General features: G+C 37.0%; 2 protein-coding genes across 5 annotated transcripts in view; both read right to left on the reverse strand.

Moving 5' to 3' along the window:
* LOC107638361 (non-specific phospholipase C2) overlaps positions 1-7099 on the reverse strand; it is a 10850-nt gene extending 3751 nt beyond the window's left edge. Inside the window, exons 1-2 of one of the 2 annotated variants that reach the window (XM_016341599.2) lie at positions 6263-7096; positions 4143-4750 (exon numbers count right to left, since the gene is read on the reverse strand). In XM_016341599.2, coding sequence (XP_016197085.1) covers positions 4143-4750; positions 6263-6774 — 1120 coding nt within the window. In that variant the 5' untranslated portion in view covers positions 6775-7096. Of the gene's footprint in view, positions 1-4142; positions 4751-6262 lie in introns of both variants that reach the window. The other variant, XM_021120311.1, reaches the window with a different exon arrangement.
* LOC107638362 (peptidyl-prolyl cis-trans isomerase FKBP43) lies at positions 11709-15362 on the reverse strand. 3 transcript variants are annotated; one of them, XM_021120312.1, is made up of 10 exons: positions 15126-15361; positions 14966-15039; positions 14690-14900; positions 14439-14588; positions 13781-14132; positions 13506-13673; positions 13199-13399; positions 12978-13103; positions 12640-12729; positions 11709-12330 (listed from the first exon to the last, which is right to left on the reverse strand). In XM_021120312.1, exons 1-10 carry the CDS (start codon positions 15136-15138, stop codon positions 12210-12212), a joined length of 1506 nt encoding a protein of 501 aa, XP_020975971.1. In that variant the 5' UTR covers positions 15139-15361; the 3' UTR covers positions 11709-12209. The 3 variants fall into 3 exon arrangements, with proteins under 3 accessions (XP_020975971.1, XP_016197087.1, XP_020975972.1); XM_016341601.2 differs by having other exon boundaries at positions 14439-14575; positions 14662-14900; positions 15126-15360; XM_021120313.1 differs by lacking the exon at positions 13506-13673 and having other exon boundaries at positions 14439-14575; positions 14662-14900; positions 15126-15362.

Genomic DNA, 15448 nt, shown 5'->3' on the forward strand with positions numbered 1-15448 from the left:
ATTATTAATCAAAAATAAAAAATATAAAAAAGAATATTATATTTTGATAGCAAAAGGATCATGTATAATACACCAAAAGGTATATGGTCCCACCCTGCACTAACACTGCAATCCACTTTTATGTTTATTGTCGGTTTCAATCCAAAGTACTAACTAGTAACGTGTAAATCAGATGGTTTCGTGTGAACCTGTGACTATATATGACCAGTAGTGCCTAACAGAAAATCAACTTACAAGATCACGATTCACGAAAACCACAGATTTAATGTGTGGGTGGAACCTAGGTGAGATTTGAGACATGATACTATGATTTTTTAGGTAAACAATCATAAAGAGAAGCTGTAATCTAGATGGGGAAATGCCCATATGATAAGCAAGGTATACACAGAAAAGGCTATATTAGTTTCCTCTAAAATGTAACATTGTAATGAATATGTCACGAACTGATATATTTTTGGAATATTAATAAAAAAAATTTTAAGTATTTAAAACTAGATCTTAGAATAACAAAGAATTTCTCTATACAAATGCTAATTAGACATTCCAAATAACAAATTACAAAAGCAAACACTAATTTGATCATTTTAAATAGAGTAAAGTATTATTTTTATTTTTAATGTTCAGAATAAGTTTCAAATTATTTATAACGTTTTAAAACGTTCTATTTATATTCTTAATATTTCTAACTTATATTAATATTGTCTTACTGTTAAATTAACTAACATTTCAATAATGCTGTTAAGCACCTGGAGATTAGTGTCCGCTCTAGCAGAGTTTTGCCGATAACTGTTACTAAATAAAAAAGAAAATAAATAAATAAACGTAAAAATAGGCCTTCTCTCCAAAACCCTAATTACAAAACATGTTCTTGTTGTTGCTCTTGCACCATCTCTCGAGCTCCATATCCTCTCCTTGATTTATTTCAATGGAGTCCAAAGCATGCTAACTTGAAACGAGACGAAGCAGCAAACATATCTATTGCAATCTAACAGTAGAACTTGCAGGGAGGTAATCACAATTCAGACAAAAGAAGAACCAGAGTTTTAGAATCAACCAACCGGAAAGTTAGGGTTGACGTAGAAACCTGGAGTTGTGCACGCGAAGCTTCAGAAGGACGAGATGGGAATCCAAGGAGAGGAGAGGAGAAGGAAAGATCGCTGCGGTACTGAGGGATGGAAGTTTAGCACGATAGCAGCAGCGACGGCGGTCGGAGATATCAACAGAATTAGAAAACGCGACAGCGATTGGCATGGCGAGTTGTAGCAGAGACGGCGGAGGCTAAGCATGCTGTGGTGGCGACTGGCATGGTGAGCTGTAGTCTAACATAGCATCATCATGTTCTCTCCTTTGCGAAGAACAGAAACTAGCAGTGAAGCCGGCGGAGTTTAGTGTGGAGGCAGATTGGAAGCATTCAGCAGCGCCGCGACATGGTGGCTAGAAGAATTAGGCATCTGTTTAGGTCTAGGGTGGAGTTGGGTCTATTATGCTGTAGTGGGTAAGGTGGGTTCTAGGTTTTGGCCAGGTCAGTCAGCTTTGCTGGCAATTGTAACAATAAACAAATACACTTGTGTAATGGTGCTACTAAAATGTTAGTCAATTTGACGGTAGCACAACATTGATACGAGTTAGAAACGTTAGGAACAATTTTAAGATTTATTCCAAACATTAGATACAAAAATGAATCTTTACTCTTAAATAACAACTAGTCAACTACAAAAAACATTAACAATATCACTACTACTGCAACAGATCTAGTCAAATAAAGGGAAAAGCGATCTCGTAGAATAGATTTGGAACGACAACGACAAAAAAGAGGTGCATCGGTGATGTGAAGAAGGAAAAAGGCGCAGTGACATCATGAAGCATATTAGAGGCACAATGGCGATGTAAAGAAGAGTAGAGGTGTAGTGGCAATGTGCGTTTTTTCAAGAATAGATTTGGAACGGCAGCGACAAAGAAGAGGCGCGACGACAAAGAAAAGGCACAACAATGACGTGAAGCAGGGCAAAGGCACAATCGTCAAAAGGGGAAGGTGCGGCTGTCGATGGTTAATGATGAAGAAGAAGAGAGAAGTGTAGAGAAAAAGAGATTGAAGAAGAGTAGGGGTGCACATGGGGTCGGGTGAAACCGGGTTCGCATTGACTCGGACCCGACCCTAAATAATGACGGGTCTATTTTTGAGACCCTTATCCGACCCTAGACCCGATGAAATCACACTCCTTTCGGGCCATACTAAAATCGGGTCTCGATCGGATGAAGTCCAAGTCTTGATAAATTTGATGTCAAAAAATTATGATGCACTCATTTATAAAGAATAAAAAAAATACTTGTTACAAAAAAGTTGGTAACCATACTTAAACTTGAATTTGTCCATAAATTATAATTTCATGTTTCTTTGATCAATTTCCTAATTCAACAAATGTGATTAAAAATAAAACAATAAGCTTATAATTAATATTGCATAATATTAGAATTAATTTAAAACATATATACCTTTTTTAGTCCTCCTAGGGTGCACATGGACCGGATGAAGTCGGGTTCGTCTTGACCTTGACCTTGCCCCGACCCTAAATAATGACCGGGTCTATTTTTGAGATCCTTACCCGGTTCTAAACTCTATGAAATCACACCAAATTATCCCTGAAATTTTTGGGTTCAAGCCGGATCTTCAGCCCGGGTCGAGTAATGTGCACCCCTAAAGAAAAGGGAGGCTGAGAGAGATAGATTAAATTAGGATTTTGAGTTTTTAATTGGCCGGGTCAAGTGACCCGTGTCACAATCCCAAATTGGTTTAATGATAGCCGAGTCAAATCATATGATTTCGGGCCTTAGTCAATTGAAAAAATGTGGGGAGACAATGAGTTTAGTATACAATGTGTACAATAGAAATAAAAAGGAAATTAAGATCAGATGATTAATTAGTTATTTAATTCAAATTTAAAAATTTAAAAATTAGGATTAACATTTAAACGCATTCACACTATTATTCCTAATCTCACCAGAACCTCCAATTCACGTCCTCACAATCATCGTGACCACGTTCTCCCGCCGCCGCTCCTGTTCACGGCCACAGTACTACCGTCGCTGCTGTTCAGGAGTCCAGTGCCGCTGCAACCGTTTCTGTTTTGCGACTACGTTCTCCCGCTACCGTTGCTGTTCACAAGCCCCAAATTATTGCTGTTTTCGATCTGCTGAGGGTGCCACTGCTAAAGGCTAGTGAATAGGGAATTGATTGAGCCAAGGAAATTGTTGGGAAGTCAATATGGAATGTTCGTATGGGGAAGGAGGATCTTTTGCACCATCTTCATGTGTCACTCATGATACATATGGTACGGACGTCAACATTGTTACCCGTCGCCGCCTAGCCTCTCCGCAAACGTCTGATCGCGCCGCACCAGCCCCGGACAGCCTCTTTCGTGCTGCCCACCCGCCGCCGGCCGTGCAGCCTCTCCCGCAGCCAGTTTGATCATGGTTGCTTCTTCTGTTCATTCATCTTCTTCTCCTTCTACTTTAATAGACAGTTTAGGATAATCATTTTAGTAGGTATGCGGATGATTATTTTAATTGGATTGGGTTTAGTTAGATATAATTAAAATATGTTGGATGTTCAATTCATTAGGTATGCGAATGATTATTTTTATTCTTAAGTGGATGGTTATTTCTAATAGAGGTGAAGTCGGATGATTATTGACGAAGGTGGAGGTGGCAGCTGGTTGAGAAAGAAGAGGGTATTGGAGTAAAATGTTTTGGTAAATTAGGGTTTGGGATGGTTATTTTTTTGAAATAACTAATTGTATTTTTTGACAATTTGAAATTTGAAATTTGATGTGAAATAATTGAATGAGAGTTTTTGAATTTAAAGTAATCTGTGGAGTGGTTTTCATTATTTATCCCTATTGGGTTAAATAACCGTCCGCCGTTGTACACATGGTCAAGATTTTTGAGCGAGATTCAAATTTTAAATGATATTAGGTCAGGTCTGACCCGAATTGAGCGGGTTCGGTCCAGATTGTCAAGTCGGACCGGATCGTGTTCACTCCTACTATAAACGTTTGGGATAAAAAGAGACGAGAGACTCTATCATTAGCTATAAGTGGCTGTAGAAAAAGAAAGACGTATAGAAAGGGAAAGCTAAGACTTACCAGTTCCTTTTTGAATCCAAGGCGAGACGGCAATAGTTGGAACTCTAACTCCCAACCTATCAAAGGTGAAGTTGAATGGTTCTGGACCCACAATTCCATCTGGAGAGGGCACCCCACGCACCGGCGTAGGCACATGATCGAAAAACCCACCATGCTCATCATATGTGATTACCAACAAGGTTTGGTTCCATTGTGGGCTCGCCCTCAACGTCTCATATACCTCCTTTACAAACATCTGTCCTTGATAGACATCGTGCGATGGGTGATCATCGTTGGCTGGGAACAACTTTGTATCCATGTACCGCTGCTCTACCACAACGTACCCCGGCAACTTTCCTTCTTTTGCATGCTGCTTGAACCACAGGTCGTATGGGTGGAACTTGAAGATATACTTGAGCTTTCTTAGGTTCTTGTAGAACAATGTTGCCGGTATGTTCTGATAGTATATTCCAAAGTCAATGCCCGCATCATTCAGGTTGTCGAAGATTGTCTGTTGAGGGTAACCTTTTGCCAAGAGGGACGCAACGTTGCTGGTCGCTCCATGTGAAGTGGCGGAGTGCACATATAAACGGTTGGGTTGGGTGGACGCTGGGACGGAGGAAAACCACCTATGAAACACATGCATTAATTAAAAGATTATGATATATCCATTATCTAGTAAATTATTAAGAGAAAGTCTTGAGCCAATACTTTTATTAAAATTTGGCCGATACTTAATCAATAAAAGAAAAATGAGTAATCTCATATTATTGGATATAATCTCACACCATTAAAGATATTAATAATGGCTAATTAATGACTAAAAATTACAAAAATTGCTAGTCCTTAGTACTCTTTAACTACTAAAATAATAGGAGAATGTTTACATTGCTGACAAAAATAACTTAAAAAGATACAAACCATAAATGAATTTTCGAAAGATTTAAGAATTTGACAAAGTGATTAGATATTAAATATATATTTAAAAAAACTTTAAAAATATTATTTTGATACAAATTTTTATAAGTATTATTAGAAAAAAAATGTATTTTCTTTCTTAAAATTGTTAATTTTTTTGTTTTTTTTTTAATTTTCATTTTGAATGATCAAATTTTTTTGAAAAATAAAAAAATAGTCTAAAATTCAAATTTCTTTCTATTTTTTTTTGTGCATCTTTTAAATAGTGTTATTTAACTATTATCACGAAAAATTGGATCAAATTGACAAATTATCTGTTAAATACAAAACTTTTTTTACTATTATCACATTTTCAAATAAACTTGTTTGTCGTTTATAATTTTAAGAATTATTTTTGTCAATAACAATAATTTTCGAATACCATTTTAATAATTTATTCTTATTAAAAATATATTACATAATTATGAGGTTCTCTTTTATTTTTTCCCTTAATTTGAATCTGATATATTAATAGATAAAGTATTCGTCGGGACAAACTCAGCATACATTACTGTTTCATTCATTCACCCAATAAAACGGTGGATATATACAATTACAAATACTCATACAATGATTTGCCATAATGACATTATGTTTAAAGTAAGTTAATTTTTTCTAATTTGTTAAAATAATTTTTATTTAAATTCTAAATGAAAAAATAAAAGACGAACTTTTTGTTTATTATATCTTGTTATTGCAATATTTTAATGCCAAGATATTAGCTCAGCGGTAAAAAATACTAAAGGACGAAGACTAAAATAAAGATACAAATTTAAATTTTAAAAAAATATTAAGAGTTTTTTTTGTGTCTTAAATATTGGGAGTATAATTTTACCTCTGCTAATTTAGTGTTTGAAAAATCAAACAACTTAATACTACAAATTAAACAAGATTTTTTGTGAAAACTTAGGTGCTGTCGACTTTATGCGAAGTATAATTGAGAGCCATTAAATTGTTTGACTGATTTGATTAAATTTTTATCTAATAGTTATCAGTTATCAACTTCATGTCAAATAGATTTCACCTGAATTTTCACCTGACTTTTTTTATGACACAAAATTTATGGGGAATTAACAAATATATTAGTTTGTAGAAAGGTTAATTAGTAACAAAACCGTTTCTAAAAGGTGACGAAGTTTAAGAGAGGAAGGAATGAATTGCATCTATGGGGATTATGGACTCACCTATCAAAGACAGCAAACTCAGAGACAAGTGACTTATAAACAGCAACATTGTCAGGATCAAACCCGTTCATGACATCGTTGGACATGGCGCTCGTGTTGTCCATGGAGTAGGCTTGCTGTGCGAACCCGTTCATGGGTGCCGGGTCGGCCGACGTATCATTTGACCCGAATATCTGTTCCCTTATCGCCTGAAACGAGTGACCCGGATCCGGGTCCACGTACTGCGCCTCTTCCTTAAAGAAAAACCGCTTCGAATTCGGGTCGGTCACCGATAACGGGTTTGACTCCGACCCGTTTACGCCGTTGATTTCCGGGTTCAGCTTCTTCATCCATCCCAGCATGTGGTCGAAGGAGCGATTCTCCATCACCAAAACGACCACCGTTTTGATCGGGTTGGCGACGGCGTCGACACTCTTGAATGGGCAGCTTGTGATCAGAAGGAGTAGCGCAAGGGTGGATAAGATGCTCCTCTTACTCTTAGTACCCGTTGTTCTTCTCTGTGGCTTTTTCATTTCCTCTGTTTATGTAGTGTTGTGGTTTGAGAAAAAAGAGATGTTGAGGAAAGAAAGATTTTTTAGTTTGTGGGCTGATTGGATGGAAAGGAAAGGAAAGAGAAGGGAGAGATAAAATAAGGTGGGTAATATATATTAATAGCGAGGGAGATGAAGAGGCAAAGACGAGAAGAGAAAACTAGAAAAGAGAACCCGTGAGCTGCTGAAACTGGGAATTGGGGTTGCTATTTATTTACAGTCAGTTTCGCATAATGCTACTTTAGTGGCAGTGACGCTGACGGAGTAGCTAAACACACCAGTAATTTTTGTTTACATAGATAGTTTTGGTTAAAAATAATAAATAGCAGTCAAGTTAGGCCTATATCGAAAAGTTTTAGTGCTACGCGTTGAAATGGATTTGCACGGCAAAATGATTAAGAGATTTAGAGATCTAATTAAGAAGTCTAATTATTTTTCTAATAACATAGTCTGATAAATGGTTTGTCATTTAAGTCATTTAAAATGAAAAGAGGTTTGAGACAAGGTGATCTATTTTCTCCCTTTTTATTTGTACTGGTTGTGGATGTGATGCATCGAATAGTTAGAGAGGCAATTAAGAATAGACGTATATACCGTTGTTGGTTGGGAGAGATAGTATAGAATTCTCGCACATGCAGTTTGCTGATGATACCATTCTATTTTGTCCACCTGAAGAGGAGACTATTAAGAATTACAAGAGGCTTCTGCGATATTTTGAGTTGATGTCAGGGTTCATGATCAATTTTGATAAGTCCAATTTGATTTCAATTAATTATGATGAGCAGTGGGTTCAGCGTATGGGCAGCTTATTGGGCTGTAAGGGGGATATCATTCCAGTTAAATACCTTAGAATCTCCTTAAGAGCAAATTCGAGGTTGGTGAAGACATAGAAGCCTATAATAGACAAAGTTGAGGAGAAACTCAATCTATGAAAAGCTAAGGTATTAAACAAAGTTGGAAAGTTAGTGCTTATCAAGTCAATCTTGAATAGTTTGCCAGTGTATTATTTGAGTTTATTCAAGATATCGAAGGCTGTTACTGAGAAATTGATTTCATTGCAGAGAAGATTCCTGTGGAGTAAGGAAGATGATAGAAACGGTATGGCACTAGTAAGATGGGAAGTGGTGCAAGCTCCCAAGAAACTAGGCGGGCTAGGAATTGGTGATGCTATGATTCGTAATGCAGCCCTTCTGTTTAAGTAGTGGTGGCGGTTTGCAAAAGAAGAGTGCCCATTGTAGAAGAAGATCGTATGTTCATGTAATAATCTGAATCTTAATGAGTTACTGTCAACTCAAGTGCTACCTACTAGAGGAGGCCCATGGAAATATATTTGCTAGTTACAGATCACGGTTTTGGGATAAGCTGGTTACAGGGTTGTCAATGGAGATTGGTGATAGGCGACAGACTCGGTTTTGGGAGGATGTATGGTTACTCTATGGATCTCTAAAGGATCGGTTCCCGAGACTTTTCTCTGTTTCAAACTAATGTGGATCTGTCATTGGGGATTGCGGATTTTGGGATGGGTTAGAGTAGATTTGGAACTTCCAATAGAGGTGAGAGCTTTTCCAATGGGAATTGGAACTCGTGAATCAATTACATGAGGCTTTGAGACCTGTGAGATTAGTAAATAACCGGAAGGATAGAGTGGTGTGGAAATACGATAGGCAAGGTGTTTTTTCAACAAACTCATTTGTGCAAGTGATGCAGGAAGAAATGCTTCTGGAGGAGGTAACCATCTACAGCTTCACTAGGACCATTTGGAAAGGTTTGGTTCCATCAAGAGTGGAGCTGTTTGCTTGGTTTGTTTTGATAGACAGGGTGAATACAAAGGAGAGGTTAAGCCGGTTTGGGATTGTCAAGCCGGAAGATAATATCTGTGTTTTATCTAATAACGATTTAGAATATGTACATCACTTGTTTCTAGGCTGTGCATTTGCTTGGCAAGTGTGGAGTGCTTGGATATCGGACTTTGGCCGTCAATGGTCATATCTGGGTTCAATGAAAGAGCAATTTTTAAGTTGGATAGAGGAACCGAGGTGTAAGGAGGATCGCAAGTAGCGGATAAGGTGCTTTTGTGCTATCGTGTGGAACATTTGGATGAAAAGGAACATGAGGATTTTTTAGAGTAAAAGCAAAGGTATTGAAGAGATAATCAACATGACTGTGACTAGCGTTAACGAGTGGGTAGGTGTCGATCCCTTTTGTTGTTGATGGCTATACCGAAGATGACATGGAAACTTTTTGTTGTCTTAGTGTGTGTTTATTTATTTGGTTAGAGCTGTGGGGTTTGTCTAGCTCTTAACGCTCCACTTTATTGTGTTGAGCTTTTACTTTAAAAAAAAACAGTTTTATGGTGGGATAATTTTGAAATAATGCATATAATAAAAAAGTGATATTATCACTTAAAAATGGCAATATCTACTTATTAAAATTAATTAGAGTCCAGACTTTATTTTTTTAGAATTTTTTTAGTTTATTTTCCATAATTTTTACCTATGAAAGATTAACAAGTGTTTTTCCAATGTTTTGAGGTTCAATTATTGAGATAAATGCCACAATATTAGATGTATCTTTCTAGTTATAATTCTTTGAGATGGATCACTAACAATAAATTTCTCACGAGAATTTTACATGAGCCTTTATTCTCTTGGTTTGGCAACACTTAATTTCATCTCTTACTCTGATTGAGTCTACCAATTTTAGATGTTAGATTCCATCTTTACCCAAAGATTAAAAAAAATTGTGGTTATATTAAAGAAGCCCAAAGCTGATTTGGCGTTAGACAATGTCTAAGCACATAGAGGAGTATTTGATTCGTTGCGGTCCTTGTCAATCCCATATAATCTTTCATACTTGATCCACGTAATATGAAAATAAGCACTGGAGATGAAGAATTCACCATGATTGGAGCTTTTTCACAATCATATTATCCACATGAACAATTGCTTTATTGATGAGTTGCTCTTCACCTTTAATTCAAGGATCAGACCAAAATATAGACATGGACTTATGACTGATTGTACCAGTGTCACCCTTTCTGCCATTCCACCATTTGAATTTTTCTCTTTACTCTTTCTATTGCTGTTTTGAATTACCTTGCTGCATCTTGAGTTTGATATCATCGCACCAAGGTAGCGGCCCAGACAAGCTGCAAAGTCAGGATGGGGGTGCCACATGACTTCAAAACGGAATGGCTTTTCTCCATTCACATAAATATTAGGCTCTAGATAAGCAAGCAATGGGTGATGGTCCAAGTTGAGTTGGCAAGGGTATGGTCAAGTCTCTTAAATATTCTGTCCATACCCAAGTGAATTTTGACCCGACATACCCGAGGTCAATCAAGCAGCATTCCTCTATCCAATTTCTAAATCTATCGCAAGCTTGTTGATCTAAATCAACACCACCCTTCTTTTCTATCGCAGCCATTATATCATTAAAATCCCCAATGAGCATCCATGGACTGCGTATATCTCTAGCCAAAGCTTTCTTCTCAAGTGCCAAATTCTGTATCTCCAAGTGTATCAATTGTTGATGGGATTGTAACACCCTCACACCCAAAACATCCAAATTCCCCAACAATTCCAACAGCTTCTTCCAAAACCCATCTCTTTAATTACTTTTTTTTTTCACTTTCACCGCTACATTTTGTCTCTACTAACAAAGTAATCTCGGGCTTGTATTGTTTAACCATTTCTTTGAGTGTGCGAATAGTGGCTTTATTTGAACACCCTCTAGTGTTCCATGCTAATATCTTCATTATAATAGAAATCACAAAAAAGAGCAACCACCAGAAAACCAAAAATAAGAAAACTCGAATCCGATATCAGAGTTACCTGGCACTTTGTTCAGCTTGGGTATTTTTACCATGGTTAAAAAACTGGTTTCTATCTTGCTTGTGGTTTTGTCCTTGGGTCGGGTTTTGAATTTGGTGGAATTGGTCAGATTTTGGAACATGATTGTTATTATCTTTTTTTTTTTCATTTTGCTGGGCTGGGTTGTTATTGGGTATTCCTGGATTAGGTCTAGATTGAATATTCTGGTTTTGGACAGTTTTGGGGTTTTCATGATTTGGGCCTTTACTTAGTTGGTCGTTGGGTTTTTCATTGGGAACAGAAACATTTTGATTACTCTTTTCAGCATATTTAGGAGAATGTATTGCTTCCTTACCCTTGTCCTTTTCATTTTTCTGAGTAGAAGCTTCGCTGCCCTCCAATTGTTGGAGAACGCTGAATCTTAGATTGATGTGCTGCAGTGTCCACTCCCCTCTGATCCTTTCCTTCTACTTGTACATTCACCTGCCTTTTGTGCCCTCCTGCCACATGGATTTCTTTGCACAAGCATCCAAGGTCCGTATGGTCCCTGGTTCTCCTCATTTACCAACATACCCTTCTCCTTCTCCGATTGTGCCCTCCAACTGCCATGGTGGTTTCCTCGGACAGTTGCTACTTTCATACTTTATCCAGCTCTACCTCAACACAAATTCTTGCAAACGTTTCTCTACAAATTTGGGAAGTGTTGGTATCTACCTTAATCTTCCCAAAATATTTTCTATCTTCTCCAGAATCATCCTATTGTAGTATTCTATGGCAAGTCCAGGGAGCCTGAGTCCTGACTCATACTACTATCTTATCTATGGACGTGTTCATAGGGTTGAAATCTGGTTGCCATAGTCTAATAGGCAGATAATGATCCAGCATCTTCCAATGGCCCTCCATTAATGCAAAATCCAGGTCCTCTGTTATAGAACCTTACCAAAAAGAAATCATTTCCAATATCAATGACATCAATGCTGCCCTGTTTTGCCCACATTATCTCCAAAAAAAAAACTTGAATGTATAGCAGGTCTCAAATATTAAAGCATATAAGCCACACTAAATTTTCTGATAAATTTATTTTAATCAGATTAAACATCAAGATAACAAAGAAGATTAACCACTCAATCTGCCGGTAATGCAGGCAATACACTGATACATATATACACCCAAGAACTGATACTGTTACCTGTTAAAATATTAAATATAACTGACTCAACGTAATTCAATCTCGATCAATTCATTATAGAATACAATCCTAAACAATTACCAATTAACCAATATATTGTTTTAACTTCGTAGGTAATGAAGGACCTTGACCCCAAAAAAGAAATTAAAAGAAGAAAACTCATTTAATGGTTTCACATTTGACCTATAAAACGAGCTTTAAAAGAAGCAAAGCAGGGTGTCTGCTTCCAAATGTAAGCCTAATATCTTGGATAAGAAACCCATATCCTGGGGCCAAAAAATCAACTACCCAATCAACATGGAACTTCTCTATCAAAATTTTCTCCAACTTGCCGCAAAACTTACAAGCCATAATCAGTTGGTAAAAATGAAACGGTCAATGTCATAAGCCATCCACAAATTCGGCTACTTTCTCATTTATTCCTCCTTTGCCTCAATGTTCCCTTTACTTTTACTTTTACTTTTGCTCTTTCCTTTCTTAACCTTTTCCTCATTTTGATTTCCATTGGAAAAGTCATGAGCACGATCTTCCACACTCCTGCAGTAGAATTTTTACGAAGATGATTGCAGGGAAAAGGTTAGAATTTGTCACACATTGGAGCCATTCATATTCCCTCAACAAGATATAGAATAAAGGGTATCCTTAACAAATTTAAAAAGTAAGAACAATTCAGGTCATATTACTCATAGAATTTGCCAATTTTATGTATTGTTCAGCACTGAAATTTACCAAAATCATATTATTACTTTGCAAATTCATTTTTCCCACAAGTTCAGTTTAGCTTTAAAGCATGATAAAGTGTATTGGGCTGCTATATCGAAATATAAGGAAAACAAGTGGACTTACCCTTCACCAAGATGTGAATCTTTGTTTCCTTGTTCTTTCTTTCTCTTCTTTGTTTTAGCTTTTCCAGCATCCTCTATAGTCTCGACATCTCTGTTAATTTGCCAGTCCATTAGATGACAAATTTTGTTTAAAAACCATTTTGCATTACTAATAATACTAAATAAGCGTCTCTGTTTTGCATAAACAGAAGGATAAGTGAGTTGATGTTGCATATGTACAAAGCATGAAGGTTATTATCAACTTCTCAATGAATGCATTCAATATGTTGTGGGTTTATACTAACAAAAAAGTGTACTAACTAGCATTAATTATAAAACAATGGATAAAGAAAAACTCACTCATTATCTGTAGGTTGTTTGATGTGTTCCTTTTGCTGCTCTTTCCTTTTCTTCTTGGGTTTTTCATCTTGTACATGACCAACCTCAGAGGAGGGCAGATTTTTATCCACAGTTTCAGTTTGTTTGCTTGATATACGTGTCAGAAAAAGATCAACAACCAAATCAGAAACCTTTGCCTCTAAGACAACAAACCTAAGTACACGGAAGACATAAGAACTCACTCGTCATCAGCGCCATCCTTCATTTGTTCTTGTCCTGCGATAATATCCAGGGTAATCTCAATTTTTGGCTTATCTTGCTCACCTTTATCTAGTTTTATAGAACGCCCATTAGGGGAACTCTTGATTTCTTTTTCCTTCTTTTTCTTTTTTGATTTTTTAACATCCCCAACATCTTTCTTTTTGTCTGACAGAGCTGCTTCCCTGTTTCATAGAAAAAAAATCATGAATAAATTAAAAAACTAACAAAAGCTTAAAGCAGAGAAAACAAGCATGCATACAAACTATAATTTAGAATTAATGATATCACCTATGCGTCTGGCTATCTTGAAGAACATTGTTGGTTTTCAAAGCTGTTTGAATAATACTATCGCCATCATTATCATCATTCTTGGTTTCTTTTTGCTTTTCCTTCTTTTTCTTTTTTGATTTTTTAACATCCTCAACATCTTTCTCTTTGTCTGACACAGTTGCTTCCCTGTTTTGAAGAAACAAATTCATGAATAAGGTGAACACTTACAAAAAATTATAGCCAAGAAAAGCAAGCATGCAAACAAACTATAATTTATAATTGGTGACACTCACCTATCCCTTTGACTATCTTGAAGGACATTGTCAGTTTCTAAATCTGTTTGAATATTACCATCACCATCATCTTCGTAGTTCTTGTTCCTTGCATCAAATGCTCCACTATTACTGGTGTTAATTTCGTCGACTAAGATCCTTTGACGAGCTTTACTCTTGTAAACAGATGAAATCAGCAGGCTATCTTCGTTATCAAATTCTTTTGTCTGGTCATCCATACTATCATTTACAATTATCTTTTCCTCAAAACCCCCATCACCATCATCATCTGACGCTACTGAACAATACTTCTTCCTAAGCCGTCCATGTTTGCTTTTCTTACCTTCTGGTTTGATATCATCAGAAGCTTCCTCTGCAGTGACAACAGAAACAGCGATACAAATATCAAACCAAGTTTCAAAAATGTACCTACCTACCATTTGTGAATATCAAAAGACATTGGAAGAATTGTAAAGGCATTGTTTTGGCTTTGTTTATATTTAAAGTATTTCGTTTTAAGAGTGCATTAAAACATGCTTCAAATTCCATTAAAAGTACTCTACAATAGCAATAATTAGTATCTTTTACAAGAAAACTTATACAAGATCAAGTGGAGAAAAGTTGAATGAAACAGAAACAAACACAAGGAAGATAGGAAAGGGATGAACATTGAACGTGCCTTCATTGGAAATAGGAGATGGCGGGAAAACCTCCGGATTAGGATTATCATCAATAAAACTATCGTCCAAATCATCTTCATCGCTGAAATCCGACCTCTCATTCTCTGTATCAGCAATATCCTCCCCGTATGACTCTCTGTCGATAGTAGCTGAGGAAACAAGAAGCATTTTTAAAAGAAAAGGAAAAAGGAAAGGCAAATGCAGTTGGGGAGTGAAGGATACGAAGAGTCTCCATGGAAGATGGCTGTACGAGAAGTTCTGCCAAGATAGTAACCGCAGAGATGAATGCTGCGAGCTCCGATGACGGTGAAGACAACTTGATCGACTTCCTCAAGCTCCAAATTCAACTGCAATGACTCAGTGCTTCCAGGATAGAGAGAGCAGAGATACACGGGGCTGCTATTGCCTACGTTACACTGCAGCGTGCTTCTTGTGGTCGCACTACCGAACCCTAATGTAGCCTGAAAAAATGAGAATGAGGTTGCTTGAATTGGAGCAACTCAAAATATAAAGGAAGATGTGTTACCATTGATATATGGAGGCGTCCTTTGGAATCATCATATTTATGGATAAAAGGCCTTCCAGATTTGACTTCCACTCCTACATCCAGCGAGAGTCAAAACAAACAGTTGAACAGCGTCGCAATCGCAGAAAAGAACAATCAAGAGTGAATTAACTTAACTTACCCCAGAAAGCCATGTCTTTTCCGCGTTTCTAAAACCCTAAGGGTGTTTGGAATCACTTTGAGCCAGGAAAGGCTGACGGTGATGACGAAGATGATCAACTGCGACAGCGGGCCTATGGATTTTTTGTGAAGCGAGGGTTTGAGGTGATCGATTGATAAAATTGGACGACAGTCACAAAGGAGGAGTATATAACTATATATATATCGCGCTATGAAAATGTATTTCCCGCACTCGCCTTAGCGGCTGTTATTTCAATCACTCTTCTCAATACGGTCCGGCTCAAATAGCCGGCCCAACCAGATATCTTGAATTTTATAATTCAA

The sequence above is a fragment of the Arachis ipaensis genome, chromosome B04, assembly GCF_000816755.2.
Source record: "Arachis ipaensis cultivar K30076 chromosome B04, Araip1.1, whole genome shotgun sequence".
NCBI classification, from domain to species: domain Eukaryota; kingdom Viridiplantae; phylum Streptophyta; class Magnoliopsida; order Fabales; family Fabaceae; genus Arachis; species Arachis ipaensis.